The following is a 19,771-nucleotide window of genomic DNA, read 5'->3' as shown; positions in this document are numbered from 1 at the left end:
TTTTTTTTATTTTTTATTTATGGATGTGTTGGGTCTTCGCTTCTGTGCGAGGGCTTTCTCCAGTTGCGGCGAGTGGGGGCCACTCTTCATCGCGGTGCGCCGGCCTCTCACTGTCACGGCCTCTCTTGTTGCGGAGCACAGGCTCCAGACGTGCAGGCTCAGCAATTGTGGCTCACGGGCCTAGCTGCTCCGCGGCATGTGGGATCTTCCCAGACCAGGGCTCGAACCCGTGTCCCCTGCATTGGCAGGCAGATTCTCAACCACTGCACCACCAGGGAAGCCCCATAAATGCATAGTATTTTTATGCACTATATTAAATTTAATCAACCGTGTTAAGGTACAAATTAACATACAAATAGAGTGGTTAAATTAAAGCGGATCCCCTTCCTTAGCTCAGTGGAGTTGATTATTTTACTGGAAAGGATTTCTTTAACTAGCAGACTTCCATTGAGAGGCACTAGAGATGAAAGTAAGACCAATTTCAGTAGCAAAGAACCCTATCAAGTCAACGAGGGTGGGGAAAAAAAACAGGCTAGAGAGGAAGGAGATTGAGGAAGCCGGCAGGTCCATCAAAATGCAACTGCAGGCACTCTTACTCCTGTCTTCTGCTTGCTCTTGGCTGAAGGCATTTCCCAGTTCTGTAAGGGTTCAGAATAAACTTTTTCTTCAATGACTGGGATTTCAGTCAGTTACCTGACATGGTATTAGTTATTCTTGGAGAAGGGAAGGATTTAAATTGGGACATATGATGTGTAAAAATACATTTGGTTGTGCCTTGGTAAACTTGTTCTCTTAAAACCTAGATGTGGTGAGTTAACTAATCAATTTTTTATAGCTGGTCCTTTGCTTTATCAGCTTGATTATAAATGATTTTTTTAACCTTTATAGGAGAATTGTGTAGCATCACAACTCATAACAACTATAAATGACTGTCTAGGTTTACCTGAATATTTGTCAACCTCATCGGAAGGTCATTTTTCTGTCTTTGCAGAAAGAACGGAAGGAAAAAATTTGGGACCCTGTTCACAGAGTCGCCCTTGCAGAAGCCTGTCGAAAGCAGGAAGAATTCGACGTTGCCAACAATTGCCCTTCCCAAGTTGGTGCTAGTCGCTTTTATTTAAACGTTACCATGTCCTCAGAGAATTAAGAGTTCTTAGAGAATTAATAGACTCTTTTTCACAAGTTTTAAGTTGTTTGCTTTTACTAATTTTTCTTTGCTTATTTTTCCTGAAGTCAGTTTATATATGTATCTATCAATTGTTTAAAAGTTCTTAACAAACACAGAACACACACACGTAAAAGTGCATGACTCCGCAGTGTATTGTCATGAACTGTCATGAACTGTCACAAAGTGAGCAGCCCCTATATGCAGCGCCCCGGCCCCTCTCTCGCCTCTTCCTACTCGCTGCTGCTTCCTCCCCAGAGCAGCCACCGTCCTGATGTCCGACACTTATCGGATGACTTGAACCTGTTTTGAACTTTGTAAAATGGACTCATACAGTGTGTGTTCTCCTATGCGTAGCTGCTTTCGTTCGTTGTTTTTTGTGAGGTTCCTCCATGTGTGGGGTGTTGCAGTAGTTTACTTTCCTTGCTGTATAATTGATGGGCCATGATTTATGTATCCGTTCTGCAGATTGATACTTGCTTTGTTTTCAGTTTTTGGCTATTACGAAAAATGCTATTTTGAAAATTCTCGTGCCTGTCTTTTGACGGGTTATAAAGTGATCGTACCAATTCCACAGGAAGCGTACGAGAGCTCCCATTGTGCAACATCCTTGCCGTTATATTTTTGTGAATCAGTTTATAAAATGAAAATAATTCTTGGTTTATTATGAAAATAATGAATGGTGGCTGCAGAAACTTTGGGGCAACACAGATATGTAAAGTTTAGCAAGTGAAAGCCTCTGAAATGCCACCGCCCAGGGATGGTAATGACAACTTGACATTCATCCTTCTTCATTTTTCTTTTAATGCATGCATTTCTCTTCTTTAATGAATTTTTTTATTGAAGTATAGTTGATTTACAATGTTTTAGGTGTACAGCAAAGTGATTCAGTTACACATACATATATATATATTCTTTTTCAGATTCTTTCCCATTATAGATTATTACAAGATATTGAATATAGTTCCCTGTGCTATACAGTAGGTCCTTGTTTATCTATTTAATGTGTAATAGTGTGTATCTGTTAATCCCAAATTCCTAATTTATCCCTCCCGCCTTCCACCTTCGGTAACCATAAGTTTGTTTTCTGTGTCTGTGAGTCTTTTCTGTTATGTCAGTAAGTTCATTTGTATCATTTTTTTTAGATTCCATATGTAAGTGATATCATATGGTATTTGTCTTTCTCTTTCTGATTTACTTCACTTAGTATTTAATCTCTAGGTTCATCCATGTTGCTGCAAATGACATTATTTCGTTCCTTTTTATGGCTGAGTAATATTCCATTGTATGTATGTACCACATTTTCTTTATCCATTCATCTGTTGATGGACATTTAGGTTGCTTCCTTGTCTTGGCTATTGTAAATAGTGCTGCTATGACCTCTGGGGTGCATGTATCTTTTCAAATTGGAGTTTTCGTCTTTTCCAGGTATATGCCCTGGAGTGGGATTGCTGGGTCATATGGTAGCTCTATTTTTAGTTTTTTTAAGGAATCTCCATACTGTTTGCCATAGTGGCTGCACCAGTTTACATTCCCACCAACAGTGTAAGAGGGTTCCCTTTTCTCCACATCCTCTCCAGCATTTATTATTTGTAGACTTTTTGATGATGGCCATTCTGACCGGTGTGAGGTGATACCTCATTGTAGTTTTGATTTGCATTTCTCTAATAATTAGTGATGGTGAGCATCTTTTCACATGCCTGTTGGCCATCCGTATGTCTTCTTTGGGGAAATGTCTATTTAGGCTTCTAATGCATGCATTTCTTAATAAGAAATGGAATTGTATTAGTGGTTCTCAGCCCTAGGTGCATATTAGAGTCGCATCAGGAACTTTAAGAACTGTCAGTGCTTGTGCCCTAGAGAGGAATTAAATCAAAACCTTGCAGAGGAGGCAAGCATTTTTAAAACTCTTCAGGAGTTTTAATTAACATGCAGCTTGGGTCAAGGTCCACTGGCCTGTATAGATCTACGTACACATTTAACTTTTATTAATCTGTGTACATCATCCTTTTTTAACAGCTGTATAATCTTCTATTAGACCAAGATTTGTTCTTCAGCCTCCTATTGGAGACATGAAATGTAGTATTTCAGGTGCTACATATAGACAACTAACTTTATAGAAAGAGGGATCTGAATTTAATTATCCTTTTTATATTGTATGCCAGAATTGTTTATTTAATTGTCTTTTTCCTTAAGGAGGAGTAAATGTTGAATATATTGGATAAATAAAAATGAAGCACAACTTCAGATTTTGGGAACATGTGAAACTTAAATTTTTATTCATTAGGACTATTCAGGTGAATGTAGGGCAGTCTAATATAGTATGTAGTTTAAAAAAGTGCCTAGGTTGAAGCATATGAATTTCCCATTTTTGTAGATCAAAATGGTTGAATAGCAGCTTGTATGTACTTGGTCATGAACATAGTATGTACTTAACTTAGCGAATTCTAAAAGAGGTAAGACTGTTCATGGTTCCTGTTATTTATTTGGCTTCTTAAGAAACGAATTTGAAATGGAAATGTTCCTGATATAAAAATCTAAAAGTCGATAGAGAAACTATTTTATAACAATTTTAGCATTACTTTTGGAAATGAATTACACAATTATAGGTATGTGACCAACACCCTTGGCCAAATGATAGCACCACCATGTAGCACCGTGTCTTTCCCAAAACAGCTGTAGGGAGTGACTGAATATGATAGTGAGTAAAAGAAGTATTTTTTACTGTTTAATATTTTAATTGTTACTGCCACTAAACTAACTGGACTACAAGTTGCACGGATATAAAAAGAAAATTTTCTTACATTTTTCCAGGGTAAAATGACTTTACTATTGGGTCACACTGTGCCTTTGGTGTCTTTGGTTGTATGTTAATACCACTTTTCAAGAGCACAAAATGTGCTAATGTTAACATCTGTTCTAATTGTTAGGCAAATAAACTAATCAAGGAGGAGCTTCAAAGTCAAGTGGAATTGCTTAACTCTTTTGAGAAAAAATACAGTGATCCTGGCCCTGTATATGACTGCTTGGTGTGGCATGATGGTGAGACCTGGGGGTAAGCCGTGTGTTTCCAGTTCTTCCTTTAAAAGTCATTTTATCTGCTCTGAAGAACATTAAACCCTCAGAACTGCCCAGAGATTTGGTTTATGTGACATTAGTATCTCCAAGCAAAGCTACTCGAGGGCCAAATTGGCTTTTGGGTAGTTTTAGTAGATAAGCCTTTTGAACCTCTTAGTATTTTAGACACGAAAGCTGACCCTTATCTGTTTTAAAGAATCTTATTTCATTAACCAGATAGTAGTCATTAAACAGATAATATTAGCAGGTTGATGATTGGTGTATGTAGAAATGTTCCTGATTGAAGCTGGGCAGTTTGGAAAGTAAGTGCACGAGGATGTTGCAGAGCATCTCCTATAAATGTTTTAAGAGCAGAGGAGGAAAGTTGGGTAAAGATTTACCAACAGAGACCTAGTAGCTAAGTTGAAGCGAGGCAGCGTGATGCAGGCAGCAGTGTAGAGCTCAGATCTGAGACGGAATCCTAGCATGTGAGCTTGAATGCTTTATCTGCACCTCTCTAGGCCTATTTCCTCATCTGTTAATTGGGATGATAATCGTACCTCCTTAGAGGGTTTTGTAAATTTGATGTTTCTAGACATAGTAGGTACTGGATAAGTGTAAGCTGTATCTGCTGCTTCTGCTACTACTAATAATGATGATTTATACCAAGTTACCTATCACGTACATTTTCCACTTTCTTTCTTAGTGAATCACACACTGCAGTTGTGTTTCTTTATGTCAGCTAGTATGTCTTCTTGAATTACTATCTGTGTAGAAGCAGGAATATGTTCTTAATACAGGTATTTAGGCATATATATGTTTCAGGGTCGCTGCAATAAACCAGGGACCCTTCCAGAAATTGTTTTGCAGTTTGAGTCCCTGCTCATATGCAAAGAATTGTTTCCCGAGATGTGGCAAACACAGAACAAGATACGGTGATTTGATTGCCATCTCCAGTTATTTAGTTTATAATGCACTGACGTAAAAGGGGGCTTTCCTCTCACAGATGTGGGTACTAACTCATCTTTGATAACGGGTATATAAAATTGTCAGTTGAATCGGAAATCTCTACTCCATTTGGGCCTGAAAGTGGTAATAAAATATTTGCATATAACAATATTTCAATCTAGATGATAGTTAGCATTCATGCAACTTTTCCGTGTATTGTAGTATGGTTTGGTGTGTGTATATGTGCAGGTATGCACACATTGTGAACAGTTTTTTTCCAAAAGCTTTGCAGAAGCTTTGATCAAGTGTTTGTAATATTAAAAAGTTGTTCAAACATATGGTTTAGTAAATTTTGGGACATCTACCCCGTGGCATAACACGATACAGTCAATCCCAGTCATAAACGTTCAGTGATTTTTGTCATGGGAGAGGAAGCAAGGTTAAGTGTGAGGAAAATACTAGATACCAAATCCGGTGTACGCAGAAAATTTACTACAAAACACGCAGGAGGACTTAAGGAAATACTTTAATGTTAGCGGGGATCAGGTAGTGGAGCAATAGGTGGTTTCAATTAAAGTGTTTCTACAGATGCTGAAACACTGCAGACTACGTTGTCCTAAGGGGAAGGGCTTGAGGTTAGGATGTTCAGGGGGCCAGTGTATGTTTCCAGAAGGTTTTCTTGGTCTTTAAGACAACTGACAAAGAAAGTGATAAGTGTAATAGTTTGTCAACAGTATGCTAAGACATCTTGAGGAATTTTTGTGTTGGAAATGAAATTTAATCAAATATTAAGTGAAGTGAAATCTGTGATAACTAGAAAACATTTTAGAAAATGTTAGTATAATCAGTGAAAAATACAGCAGAATCATGCTTTCAAGCGCTACTAGAAATAATCTAACTTTTTTTTGCACAATACTATATATTGTATGGGGCTTTGATTCCCCCACCCCATCTCAGAGTGAGATCCAGAATTTTTTGAAGCGAATCTTAAAGATCTCAAATCACCTAAGGCAAACCTGGGCACTGTCTGCAGGTGTTCTCACGTCTCATGTCAGAAATGCCAACCATTTCTGAGGGGAGGTAAAGTGACCTTAAGAGTCTGTTTTGTTTCAAGAATGTCAGGTCTGCCCTCCCCCTGGCACAATTCTGCTAATTGTTAAATCCCTGTCTCTGCACTTAACCAGGTAACCTAGTGTGACTGCACTCAGGTATTTGCCAGGATGCATAGTGTCAAGTACTGTCCCTCAATAGGGAGCAAAACCTGGTTGGAGAAACACTATTTATAGAGGACTACGTAAAGGAGAAACACTATTTATAGAGGACTACGTAAAGGAAAGACTATTAATTGGTTTCTTTTCAGTGGTTTTTGACCTCGTTTCAGTTTTTCTTTGAGAGTTTGATGAAAAGTGTGGATTCTTTTCACACACACGTACTCTAATCCTGTCCACAGGCCTTCTCTGTCTTCTAACGACTGTCCCTTGAGTTAAGCCAACCAGACCTTCAGAAACGTATACCCTTGCACCATGTTCACATTTGCCCTCTGTGGAGTTATTTAGTGAAGTCACTAAGTTTTGTATTTATATTTTGATACGGTGCTTGAATTGTTGAGTCCCTCCATGTAGATGGTGGTTATAAGAAGTGCTCTGTGAAATGTGTCACAGTATTTGCTGTGAGAATGTTGTTAAAAGATGTTGATGCCTTCTTTCATCATTTGGCAAATAGCTTCTTTGTACCAAGCAGACTCTCTAGAAGCTGCTCCATGGACTCTAGACTCTGGAAGCAAGTACTCCCTGGGAACATCTGAACCTGACTAGGAAGCATCAAGAGAGATGTCATTGAAGGGTCAGCACAAGTTAGCTGAGCGGAGGGTAGGAAAGGGGGTTGAGGGTAGAGGGGAAAGATGCAGAGAATGATGGAGGAACTGTTAGCAGTTCAGTGTGTGACGGGCCGCGTGAGGGAAAGGGAGGACTTGAGAGTGATTTCCAGCATGGAGGCTGGCCAGGTACTTACATTTTGGCATCAACGGTGCTGCTTTCTAGCAAACGTGGAAGCTTTGTTGGCATACGTTTTATCCGCTAACCTCAGCTCTGATTCCATTTGATATGCTGCTTGTTTTCTCTTTGCCTCACTCTCCCCGTAAGTGTTCATTCTCCTGTGTCTTGCTACATTGTACGTATTTTTTTGACATGCCATAAATCATTTTAGGCGCACATTGGAGTATACATAAAAACAAACCGATCATTTCAGAGATTCTTCTTTCCAAATTGATGTAGTGTGCTAATGAAATGTATGCCTTAGTATTTATAATAACGCCCTCTCTACACTATACTGGTGGGCTTCCATTAATTCATTATAGCGATTGTGATTGATGTACTTAGCTTGTTAAAACACAGTTCTTCTTATTTAGAAAATGAGCAGAAAGGTCTAATAGCTAAACACATAATGTTGATCCTTAAATGACGTACATTTCGTTTATGACTGTTTTAGATTTATTTAGTTTTAATCAGACTATCTTCTAAAGTGTTTGGAATATATATTTTAAAAATTAAAAAGTGAATAAAATGAGGAAAGAGCAGACAGGAGGACAACCATGAAACTGTAGAAAATGCTTCTTGTGAAAAATAAATGTTTGCCTAAGGCTGTTATAAATATGAGTCCGAGGCTCCGTGTAGTTCATCTAGTTTCGAGGGCCTGCGTACGCTGTTGGATTCATGAAATCAGTTCTAAAAGAAGCGGAAGGAAGCAGGGCCTAAACTGTGTTGTGAGAATCACCCTTAACTATTCTAAAGGTCGAGGCTAAGCTTTGGGCTGATTCCTTAAGCAGATAGATGGTCTTGTGCCTGGAGTTTCGTGAAGGACAGTTCCTAAAGCTCTCTGTACATGACTTCATTTAAGGGCTGGTTCCTGTAAGTTATTTTACCTAATCTTTACTGTCGACTCTGTGAAACAGGCAGTTGCCATGTTTGTTATGGTAAAAGCAGATAGAGTGGTGAGAAGACATCCGAGAAACAGTATTGCATGATTTTTTAAAAAGTAAGAAAATAAGATAAATTTCATTACCTACTCTTTATTCTCATCTTACAGAGCCTGCATTGCTTCGAATGAAGATGGGGATTTGAGTAAATCTACGGTTTTGAGAAATTACAGAGAGGCCCAGGAATATGGCTCCTTTGGCACAGCTGAGATGTTGAATTACTCCGTTAATATATATGAAGATGGAAACCTGCTCTCCATAGTGACGAGTGGAGGTATTCTGCTTCAGATTTGCTAACTAGAGATAAACTTACAAAGTGGTAAGATGACAAATTCTTCTAGCCAGAAGCAGCCTTATAGAGAATTTAATCGAATGATCCCTACTAAAGAACTAGGTCTGGAATAATGGATGTGACTTGATTCCCTGGAAATTCCCTGGCTTTTTTAAAACCCATAACCATGTAGGCTCCATTCGAGGAGTATAAGCATGGTCCAACCACAAAAAATACATCAGCATAATTCATCTTATGAACAGTAATTTCACCTCCAAATATTAACCCTTGAAAATTCACCCATGAGTGCAAAGAGTCAGGTAAAAGGATCCTCACTACAGCATTCTATGTAATTTTGAAAAAGTTGTAAACTTTTTAAATACCCATCAACAAAAGAATAGGTTTTTTTAAAAAACTTGTGTTATTCATCCTGTGGAATACATTATATAGGAATGAAAATGAATAAATCTACATATACCTGTATGCATAAATCTCAGATACATAAACTTTACTGAAAAAAATGTACTCATGGTAAAACATTTGTGTAAAATTTTTAAACATGCCAAACAACATTATGTTTATGCGTGTGTGTGTGTGGTAAAAATATAAAAACATAGGTGGGAAGAATGTGCGTACCAGCTTCAGGGTAAGGGTAGTGGTTACTTATAGGGCGGGAGAAGGAGAGTGAAGTAGGACAGCCAGCTCTTTCCCTCCCCCTCCGCAAGCTCTGTTGAGGTACAGCTGAAGTACAGGAAACGGCACGTATGCATACACGCGGTTTGGTGAGTTTTGATATGTGCATACACCCAGGACACCATCACCACAATCAAAATTACAAATGTATTCATCACCCCCAGAAGTTGGCACGTCTTCCTTTATAACCCAGCCCTGTCTCCACGCACATCCTCAGGAAGCCGCTGAACTGCTTTCTGTCCTCTCTAGCTTACTTTACCTTTTCTAGAGTTTTATATAAATGGAATGAAAGAAAAATTGTTTTTTTGCCTGCCTATTTCAGAATCCATATTGTGATTGTAACTAGCTTGTTCCTTATTGCTGAGTAGTATTTCGTCATGTGCATCCACCATGGTTTGTTTATCCATTCACCTGTTGATGCACATTTGGATTGTTTCAGCAGTTGTGTACAGGTCTTTGTGGAAATACGTTTTTGTTTAATTTGGACCAGCATCTGGGAGAACTGGTTGGGTGTGGTGGTTACCTGTTTAAGACTCTCGGGGCTCCTCTTCACAGCGGCTGCTCCCTTTACGCCCCGCAGCAGGGGGTGCGTGCACGTCCCCACCCACAGTTGCCACTGCCAGGCTCAGAGCCGTAGTAAGAGGCACCTCAGTGTGGCTTTCGTTTGTATTTTCCGGGTGACTAACGACGTTACACATCTTTTCATACGTATATTTGCCATTTGGTTATTCTCTTTTGGGAAATGCTTTTTCAAGTGTTTTACCCATTTTCCTTTTGAATTCGAAAGATTATGTTCTGGATATTAGCTCTTTGTCAGTTACATATGTTGCAGATATTTTCTCGCCTCTGTGACTTACATTTTCACTCTCAGTGAACGGGGTGTAGAATCCAGGGTGACAGAATAGTGTGTGTAATTCATTTTTTGTGAATTATCGTTACGAGACTTAAGATAATAATACACTATTAGATGTTAAGATAAGACTATATTTTTATTCTATTACTTTTATTGTGATTAATAATGTGCAAATTGAATCTAATGGTTAAAACTTGGAGTCTCTGAGGATGTTTTGTCATCTCCTCCCCTTTTTGCCTCTAGGAGCTCACGGAACACACGTAGCTAGTATAGCTGCCGGGCATTTTCCAGAAGAACCTGAACGGAATGGCGTGGCTCCTGGTGCTCAGATTCTTTCCATCAAGATTGGTGATACAAGGCTAAGCACCATGGAAACAGGCACAGGCCTTATCAGAGCTGTGAGTATTTGTGAGCTGTTGACTTCAAAGACTAATGACTAATGATCATGGATATTTTCAGGTTTATAAAGTGCTCTGGCTTTACAAAAAATATGTGGAACTGTATTTGGTGTATAGGACTTTTTTTTAAAAGCAAAAATGCTTAATTCATTTAAAAAATATTTTTATTGAAAATTATTAGGATAAAGTTTTTTGGAAACTATGAAAATATTATTTACATTATACTCTCACTTCTAGTAAATCCCTTAGCAAGCTATTTTGAGCTACTTTAAAAAGCAAAAGGACCTCTTAGCCAGCTTGCTCCGTCAGTGGGAAGAATTTATTATTCTGCATTTCATTTTAACATATGAATTACATTTTACTTTAGCGAATTTAGACTTTAATAAGAACCATTCCATCCCCCTTCCTCTCCCCGACTCCACTCTGCAAATGCTAGTTTGTTTTTTATTGACTACTTCCTGTACTCTGTGACTCCCTCCTACATTTTTTTAAGTTTATCAACCATATGCCTGAGGATAACTCATAAATTTAGATTTGAATTGGAATACGATTGGTTAAGAAACTATGGGATTCCATGCCTTTATTGTACTGGCTCATCTGTTTCTATAAATGGCTGCCTAAACTGGACTCTTAATCTTTTCAATAGATGATAGAGGTTATAAATCATAAGTGTGATCTTGTCAACTACAGCTATGGAGAAGCAACTCATTGGCCAAATTCTGGGTGAGTGTTCTTTGGCACTTGTCAGCCATAGAAGCTTAGCTGATGAAAAGTATTAAATGCTTTTTAGAACTGGATTGGATATTACAACTGAAAAAGAGCAGACTCGGTGGGAAGATGGTAACTGTCTGTCTCTGAGAACCCCGCCCCATTCCCACAGTCACATCTTTGATGTAGTTTTCCCCTCCTAGCCAGCCAGGTGGACCCGACGGCCCATCCGTCACTAGAATTCCTCATCCACACGCAGCCTGACCTCTTCCAGGTGTACTTTCCTGACAGAATCTAGACTTGTGGAAGCCCGGCAGATCCTTCAGTGATCACACAACTCATCTGCCCGGGTCTGTGGAGGTCACACTGATGTCATACTTCGTTTATGACCGCGAATCGGAGATGTTCGTCAGCATCGTCTTTGGTCACACTGCACGTGCCCTTCCACTCCTGGATGGCCATTGTACACCTTCTTTTCTCCTCGGAGACTTTCAGCGACCTCCCCTTTCATTCCTCCGCTGATGTCCTCACGTCTTTCTTTCCCAGAGAAAATAGAAGCGCTCAGAGGGAACTTCCATGCCCTTCCTGTGACCTATCTGACCCAACCTTCTGCCTTCCCTTCCTCTGTAATGAAAGAAGTGCCGGGATCGAAAGCCACTCAGGCACTTACGATCTGGCTCTCATCTCCTCTTTCCTCAAAGACTGCTCCAGCATCATCCCTCTCCTTTCCTGGGCTGTCGTTATTACTACACAGACATGCTCTAGTACCTGCTAGCTTTAAAACTAACTAACTAAAAAACCTCTTCATTTCACACGGCCTTCACTTACTTTCCAGCAAAACTTAGTTACGTACGTTCACTGTTTTCCATGGACGTGTCTCACTGCCCCACCCCCTCCCTGTGCCGTCAGGATCTTCCTGCCGCCAAGTCCACTGGCTTAGCCTTGACCTCATGTTGCCTTGCCTCTTTTTCCTTCATAGTAATAACTTTGAAATTACCTTATTCAGAGTGTTTACTTATTGAACACCTCTCCCCCACTCCCCACCACACCATACATATACACCCACCATCCACATACACCCACCATCCACATACACCCACCATCCCTTTACACCCACCATCCACATACACCCACCATCCCAATACACCCACCATCCCTTTACACCCACCATCCCTTTACACCCACCATCCCTATACACCCACCGTCCACATACACCCACCAGCCACATACACCCACCATCCCTTTACACCCACCAGCCACATACACCCATCATCCCTTTACACCCACCATCCACATACACCCACCATCCCTTTACACCCACCAGCCACATACACCCATCATCCCTATACACCCACCATCCCCATACACCCACCATCCACATACACCCACCATCCACATACACCCACCATCCCTATACACCCACCATCCACATACACCCACCATCCACATACACCCACCATCCCTTTACACTCACCATCCACATACACCCACCATCCCTTTACACCCACCATCCACATACACTCACCATCCCTATACACCCACCATCCACATACACCCACCATCCACATACACCCATCATCCCTATACACCCACCATCCCCATACACCCACCATCCCCATACACCCACCATCCACATACACCCACCATCCCCATACACCTACCATCCACATACACCCACCAGCCACATACACCCACCAGCCACATGCACCCACCATCCACATACACCCACCATCCCCATACACCCACCAGCCACATACACCCACCAGCCACATACACCCATCATCCCTTTACACCCACCATCCACATACACCCACCATCCACATACACCCACCATCCACATACACCCACCATCCACATACACCCACCATCCACATACACCCACCATCCCTTTACACCCACCATCCACATACACCCACCATCCCTTTACACCCACCATCCACATACACCCACCATCCCTTTACACCCACCATCCACATACACCCACCATCCCTATACACCCACCATCCACATACACCCACCATCCACATACACCCACCATCCCTTTACACTCACCATCCACATACACCCATCATCCCTTTACACCCACCATCCACATACACCCACCATCCCTTTACACCCACCATCCACATACACCCACCATCCCTTTACACCCACCATCCACATACACCCACCATCCACATACACCCACCATCCACATACACCCACCATCCACATACACCCACCATCCCTTTACACCCACCATCCACATACACCCACCATCCCTTTACACCCACCATCCACATACACCCACCATCCCTTTACACCCACCATCCACATACACCCACCATCCCTTTACACCCACCATCCACATACACCCACCATCCCTATACACCCACCATCCACATACACCCACCATCCACATACACCCATCATCCCTATACACCCACCATCCCCATACACCCACCATCCACATACACCCACCATCCCTTTACACCCACCATCCACATACACCCACCAGCCACATACACCCACCATCCACATACACCCACCATCCCCATACACCCACCATCCACATACACCCACCAGCCACATACACCCATCATCCCTTTACACCCACTATCCCTATACACCCACCGTCCACATACACCCATGAACCACATACACCCACCATCCCCATACACCCATCATCCCTTTACACCCACCATCCACATACACCCACCATCCCCATACACCCACCATCCCCATACACCCACCGTCCACATACACCCACCAGCCACATACACCCACCATCCCCATACACCCACCAGCCACATACACCCATCATCCCTTTACACCCACCATCCACATACACCCACCATCCCTTTACACCCACCATCCACATACACCCACCGTCCACATACACCCACCATCCCTTTACACCCACCATCCACATACACCCACCGTCCACATACACCCACCATCCACATGCACCCACCGTCCACATACACCCATCATCCCTATACACCCACCATCCACATACACCCACCGTCCACATACACCCACCATCCACATGCACCCACCATCCACATACACCCAATCTTGTATATCTCAAGATTGTATTTATGTGACATGCTGAAAAAGACACAATGACTGGAATCAAGAATGATCAGTGGTTGCCAGGGCTTAGAAGGGAACATGTAACTACAAATGGACAGATAACACTGGGAGATTTTTTAATGAGGTGCTAAAATTATTACTGTGTTTATGGTGGTGGTTGCACAGTCTATACATGTGTTAAATCTCATAGAACTGTACACCAAAGAGAAAGTCAATTTTACTGTATGTTAATTTAAAAAATAAAAAGTTTAAAAAGTTAAAGAAAAAAAAAAAAACACCTTAATTTTCTCAGATCACTGGTACTAAGTCCCTTGTGGGGCAGGAAAGGAATGTCTCACAAGTACCCTCTGTCTCAGTTGTTTCATCCATGAACGTAATCTCGCCTCTTCTTCTCTTGCTTCAGTAGCTTGATTACCTCAGTGTATTTCTTTCTCTCCTTTAACATTCCTTCTTTTAAAGTCTTCTTTCCCTAGTGTTCCTTCCTTCACATTTATCACTTTGGAGTGTCCTTGGCCCTTTACATTTTTTATATTGACCCCATTTTCTTCCTTGTGGTCTAACTTTGTCTCCTTTAATTAATACCAGTAGATTTTTCTTATTTGCTGTCAAGCTCTAACCAGATTTCTCATATTTTAAATCCCACACTTAAGGTCTTCTTAGTGCCTTATTTCCACTTTCACCTTTGCCACTCGTCACGACTGTGTGTGGGGATCCCCGAGGAGTCATTTCTGAATACCTTAAGTGGTAGATGGAGGTGGACCCCCCGTTGTCCCACCACCCAGTCACTGCTAATGGTTCAGTCTTTGCTCTTGGTCCTTTTGTAGTTTATTTTCCCCACATATGTTCAGTTTTGTATCTAGCATTTTCGTCTTGTTTGACCTGGGGCCTCCTAACTCCTTCCCTCCGCTAAAATCCAACTAGGGTGTATCTCTTGGGATGGCTGTACCGTGTTCCACCAGTGGTGGATGTGCCGAAATTTACTTAACCGTGCGTTTGAGCCTATTTTGGTATTACAAACACTTTGGCAATAGGAGCTAAGCACTTGTAGTTTGAGAATGTCCCTGAGTGATTCTGAAGCACCCCTCCTGACCCGTGACCACCATCTTGCTTCTGCTACTTAGAGCCCTTGTTTGGTTTGTTTTTTCATATAAACCATGTTTGAAAATATTTTCATATTGTAATATAGTTCTTGAAAAGTGGGACAGTTTTATATGTTCAGCGGAATTGTGTCTCTCTTTCAGGAGAATATGTGAAGTAATTAGTGAAGCCGTGTGGAAGCATAACATAATTTATGTTTCAAGTGCTGGGAATAACGGCCCCTGCCTTTCTACAGTCGGGTGCCCAGGAGGAACCACATCAAGTGTGATAGGTTAGTTTCCTGTTTTACAAATAGACTTAAAAACAAGCAGGCAAAAAAACCTCAGTTCATCCAATGTTAGCTGTATCTCTACTCTATGCAAGACACTGTGAGCCTTAAGTAGATCCTTAGGAAAGTGAAATCTAGTAGGGACTTGCTGATCTAGGATTTCCCCTACGGCAGCCTGGAGTAAGGGGTTTGCTGGAAGTACAGATCCAGGGCTGTGGGATTACAGATGTACAGTTACCTCTGCTTTGAGAATTTGGGCGAGGCTTTCTGAAAGCAGTGTGGGAATGAGGATTTTAATAGGTAGAAACGGGCAAGGGAAGGGCTTTCCAGGCTAAGTAAACAGCATAAATAAAGACGCTTGCTTCACTTCTTATTTATAGTGTAGGGCAACTTATTTATAGTCGCGCTTCCTCCTTTAATTTCTCTTGGAACATGCAGAAAGATTTAGATGTAGAGGAAGGGAGCTTCATTATTGTGAAAAGCAGTCGAATCACATTTCTTCTATGAATGTGGCTTTTTCCTACTCTTTGGTCTTCAGGATCTGATGCAGTGTTGTTTCACTGTAATCTAACGGGATAAAATGCCTGTCAACAGGAGTTGTAGGAGAGCAAAATTAGTTGCAGTCATAATATGAAAATAATCAAATTAACTTCCATTATAGTACAGTAGCTGCCACCTTGTGCAAACCCCCCCCCCCACAAAACATGAAACCCACCCCTGATTTTTTTTAATATGAGCATGAATGAGGAGGATGAATTGAGAGATCCCTTATGTAGTAAATGAGGCCTAAAGTTTTTTGGTTTATTTTTAAATTTGGGATCAAAATAAAGCTTACACCTCTTAACATTTGTGATTGGATGCATGACTATAAAAACTGGTCCCAAACAGTTTTTCTGGTCTATCCATCAATAACTGCACAGATATGTACATATTATACATATCATAGGTGTTATTATAGTTGTAAAGATATTATTGATGTTGTAGATACAACACAACAAAATTTGGGCATCAAAGCTTAGAACAAACTGGTCCTTTTGAAAATGTTTTTGTTTTGAAATATCAGTGACCTTATGTTTATAGGACGTGCTTTTATTTATAGCTTGCAAATTTTAAGCAAGGTGTAGCTTGCTTTATGTAATTTGGTTTTTTCGGTTTTTTTTTTTTTTTTTTTTGGCTGCGTCGGGTCTTTGTTGCGGCACCTGGCATCTTCGTTGAGGCATGCACGATCTTTTTCGTGGTGGTGCGTGGGCTTCTCTCTAGTTGTGGCATGCGGGTTCCAGAGTGCATGGGCGCTGTAGTTTGAGGCGCACGGGCTCAGTAGTTGTAGCACACAGGCTTAGTTGCCCTGCGGCATGTGGGATCTTAGTTCCCAGGAATCGAACCCACGTCCCCTGTGTTGCAAGGTGGATTCTTTACCACTGGACCCCTTTATGTAGTTTGAAACTTTTTGATTCAGTAATTCTGTTAAATCATGTGTTAACAGTGCCTGCCAGTGATACATCCCTTGTGTATTCCGGATCTCTAGATATTTTTAAGTACACAAATTAAAATGAAACAGAAAATAGATCTCAAAGGTATCTAATGATCAAAATACACTACGCTGCTACAATGCTCAGTATTTTGTCATTTTTTTATCCCCGGTTTCACTGACAATTTTAAACTAAATTTTACAAAACGATTACAGTTTTATGCGGCAGCATCATGAACCTGAGTCCTCGTAACTCACTCATTTTATCCAGCCTTCTGCCCTGAAAATGTGTGTTGTGAAGAAGAACGAGGAACTGCTAGACTTCAATTCTAAGTCTTGTCTCTGCCGGTCATTTTCTTCAGTAAATTTTTTTAATCTCTCTAGGCTCTGCTTCCAAATTTCTAGAATGAAGGAACTGAGTTTGATCTCTGTGTTCTGCGATTTCAGAGTCTAACTAGTTTGCATCTGCACATTTATCTAAAAGACTGTAGCTGTGACAAAGTGAGGTAGTGGCATGGACATATATACACTACCAAACGTAAAATAGATAGCTAGTGGGAAGCAGCCGCATAGCACAGGGAGATCAGCTCCGTGCTTTATGACCACCTAGAGGGGTGGGATAGGGAGGGTGGGAGGGAGGGAGATGCAAGAGGGAAGAGATATGGGAACATATGTATACATATAGCTGATTCACTTTGTTATAAAGCAGCAATTAACACAGCAATGTAAAGCAAGTATACTCCAATAAAGATGTTAAAAATAAATAAATAAATAAAAGGGACTTTTAAAAATCTAAAAAAAAAGACTGTAGCATGTTATATGTTTGTTATTTGCTTATTTACTACAGCTATTTTTGTGGGGAGGGCTGCTGCCAGCTGGAAGAATTTTAGATACAGTGGTCATTTAAAAATGAAGACCAATCAACTGATTCCTTATCTTTCTAAAGTTATATTTTTAAAATTTGAAACACATTTCTCTTTCTCTTTTACACATAGATACACTTTTAGATACATTATTATATTTAATCCACATAATCATCCTGGTAGATATTTTTATATACAAAAGCATAGCACCTAGTGTAACATCTGGCATGTAGTAAACTTGCCTTGGTTATTAAATTTTCTTATCTTTCCATTTTGTGAGAGAGAGCTGTGGTATCGGGAGAGTAGGTGACTTACCAGGGCCACACAGCCGAGGGGGCAGGGGGTTTAGAATCGGGATCCCTGTCCTGTGTCCTGCTGTTAATGACCGGATCCCCTCCACAGGTGTTGGTGCCTACGTTTCTCCTGACATGATGGTTGCCGAGTATTCTCTGAGAGAGAAATTACCTGCAAATCAGTACACATGGTCTTCTAGAGGTCCCAGGTAGGTTGAGAATAGTACAGGGGACTGTTACAAATATTTTGTTAAACTGCATGGTGGGGAGGGGCAGAGTTTTGGTCATTTTACCGATTCTTTCTATTGGTTTTTGCATTTTCATTTTGATTAACAATCTCATTTTAGGGAAACAGGTAATTAAAGAAATAAATTACAGTTACTTCATTGTTAGATGACATATATATATATAGACATAACTATTCTGTTATAAATTTTATGCTCATGTCTACAGTCCTTCACTAAGAATATGTAAGGTTTATATAAGGAAAATTTTATTTTTTTATTTCAATGAAAGTTCTATTTACGTTTTATGGAACCTATTTTTAGAACACTTTCCAACACCAGAAATGCTTTATGATCAGCCACTTTAACAGACCAGTGGAAAATTAATAGAGAGTAAGGAAATAGTCAGAATTCATGAGTCTTCCCAGTTATTTGTTCCGGTTACAAGATATCAAGGTTCAGTGCAAACATTGGTAGACAGCATAGAGAGTGCAAAGAGAAAAGTGGGAATCACCCTAAACCTCATTATCTGTCGTGTGTATGGGTCAGATTTCGAAGAGCATCTTTTTGTCACTGCCGTGTGCGTAAGTGGAAACACACGCTACTCAGGCACTTTTATAACCTACTTTTGTCACTGGGTAATACAGTGAGAACATCTTTACAGGTCAACAGATATTTACCCAATAATATTTGTTTTAGGATAGTCACCAGAAGGGCTGCTACCAACCCGTTACAGGAGTTGTTTGCATTGCTTTCAGTTCTCTGTTAAAATGTGAAACCAAATAGCCTCAATATTCCTAGCCAGGAACAGCAGTAGTTGTTGAGCTGGTGCTTGGTGACGATGCGATGGTGAACTCTGCGGGCTTTAACTCAGCAGACCCTGCTGGCTCGATCCAGCATGGCAGCCACTGGTCACACGAGAGTCTGAACTGAGCTGTGCTGCAAGTATGAAATGAACACCAGATTTGCAAACTTGGTACAAAAAAGAATGTAAATTAACTCATTTTTTCCTATCAATTTCATGTTGAAATTATAATATTTTAGATATGTTGGATTAAATAAAATATGTTACTAAAATTAAGTAAACCATCTTTTTGTTAGCTTTTTTTAAATATGGCTTTTAGAAAACTTTAAATGCCATGTGTGTCCCACATGCTTCTCCTGGACAGGGCTATTTTAGACTTTGTAGACTAGAGGGTGCTTCTGCTTATTACAGACGAGAAAAGTACATTCATCAGGCGTCTGAGCAGCGACACTCATTTACTGTCCTTATATAAAACATACTTGATGCTATGGCCTGCCACGTGTAAGCCCAGATACGCGCACGCGCGCGCATACACACACACACACACACAGACGTTTTGTCTACTTATGAGGGAAAAAACTGCTGCGTAATAGCGAAATAGCCGTGACTG

At 40.7% G+C, this 19,771-nt stretch overlaps 1 protein-coding gene across 7 annotated transcripts in view; it reads left to right on the top strand.

The window, feature by feature from the left end:
• The window catches only part of TPP2 (tripeptidyl peptidase 2), a 68,625-nt gene that overhangs the window by 16,632 nt on the left and 32,222 nt on the right, over positions 1-19,771 (top strand). For 5 of the 7 annotated variants that reach the window (XR_014255982.1, XR_014255983.1, XM_082434601.1 and 2 more), the window contains exons 4-11: positions 992-1,096; positions 2,089-2,145; positions 4,096-4,220; positions 8,255-8,418; positions 10,205-10,359; positions 11,006-11,082; positions 15,384-15,511; positions 18,242-18,341. Coding sequence is in view for 5 of the 7 variants with exons in the window: in XM_082434601.1 (XP_082290727.1) it covers positions 992-1,096; positions 2,089-2,145; positions 4,096-4,220; positions 8,255-8,418; positions 10,205-10,359; positions 11,006-11,082; positions 15,384-15,511; positions 18,242-18,341 (911 nt within the window). In the remaining 2 variants the exon portion in view is untranslated. The remainder of the gene's footprint in view (positions 1-991; positions 1,097-2,088; positions 2,146-4,095; positions 4,221-8,254; positions 8,419-10,204; positions 10,360-11,005; positions 11,083-15,383; positions 15,512-18,241; positions 18,342-19,771) is intronic. The other 2 variants (XM_082434603.1, XM_082434604.1) reach the window with 1 other exon arrangement.

The sequence above is a fragment of the Balaenoptera physalus genome, assembly GCF_965194825.1.
Source record: "Balaenoptera physalus genome assembly, chromosome: 18".
NCBI lineage: Eukaryota > Metazoa > Chordata > Mammalia > Artiodactyla > Balaenopteridae > Balaenoptera > Balaenoptera physalus.
This window is presented reverse-complemented; position numbering and strand designations above follow the sequence as displayed.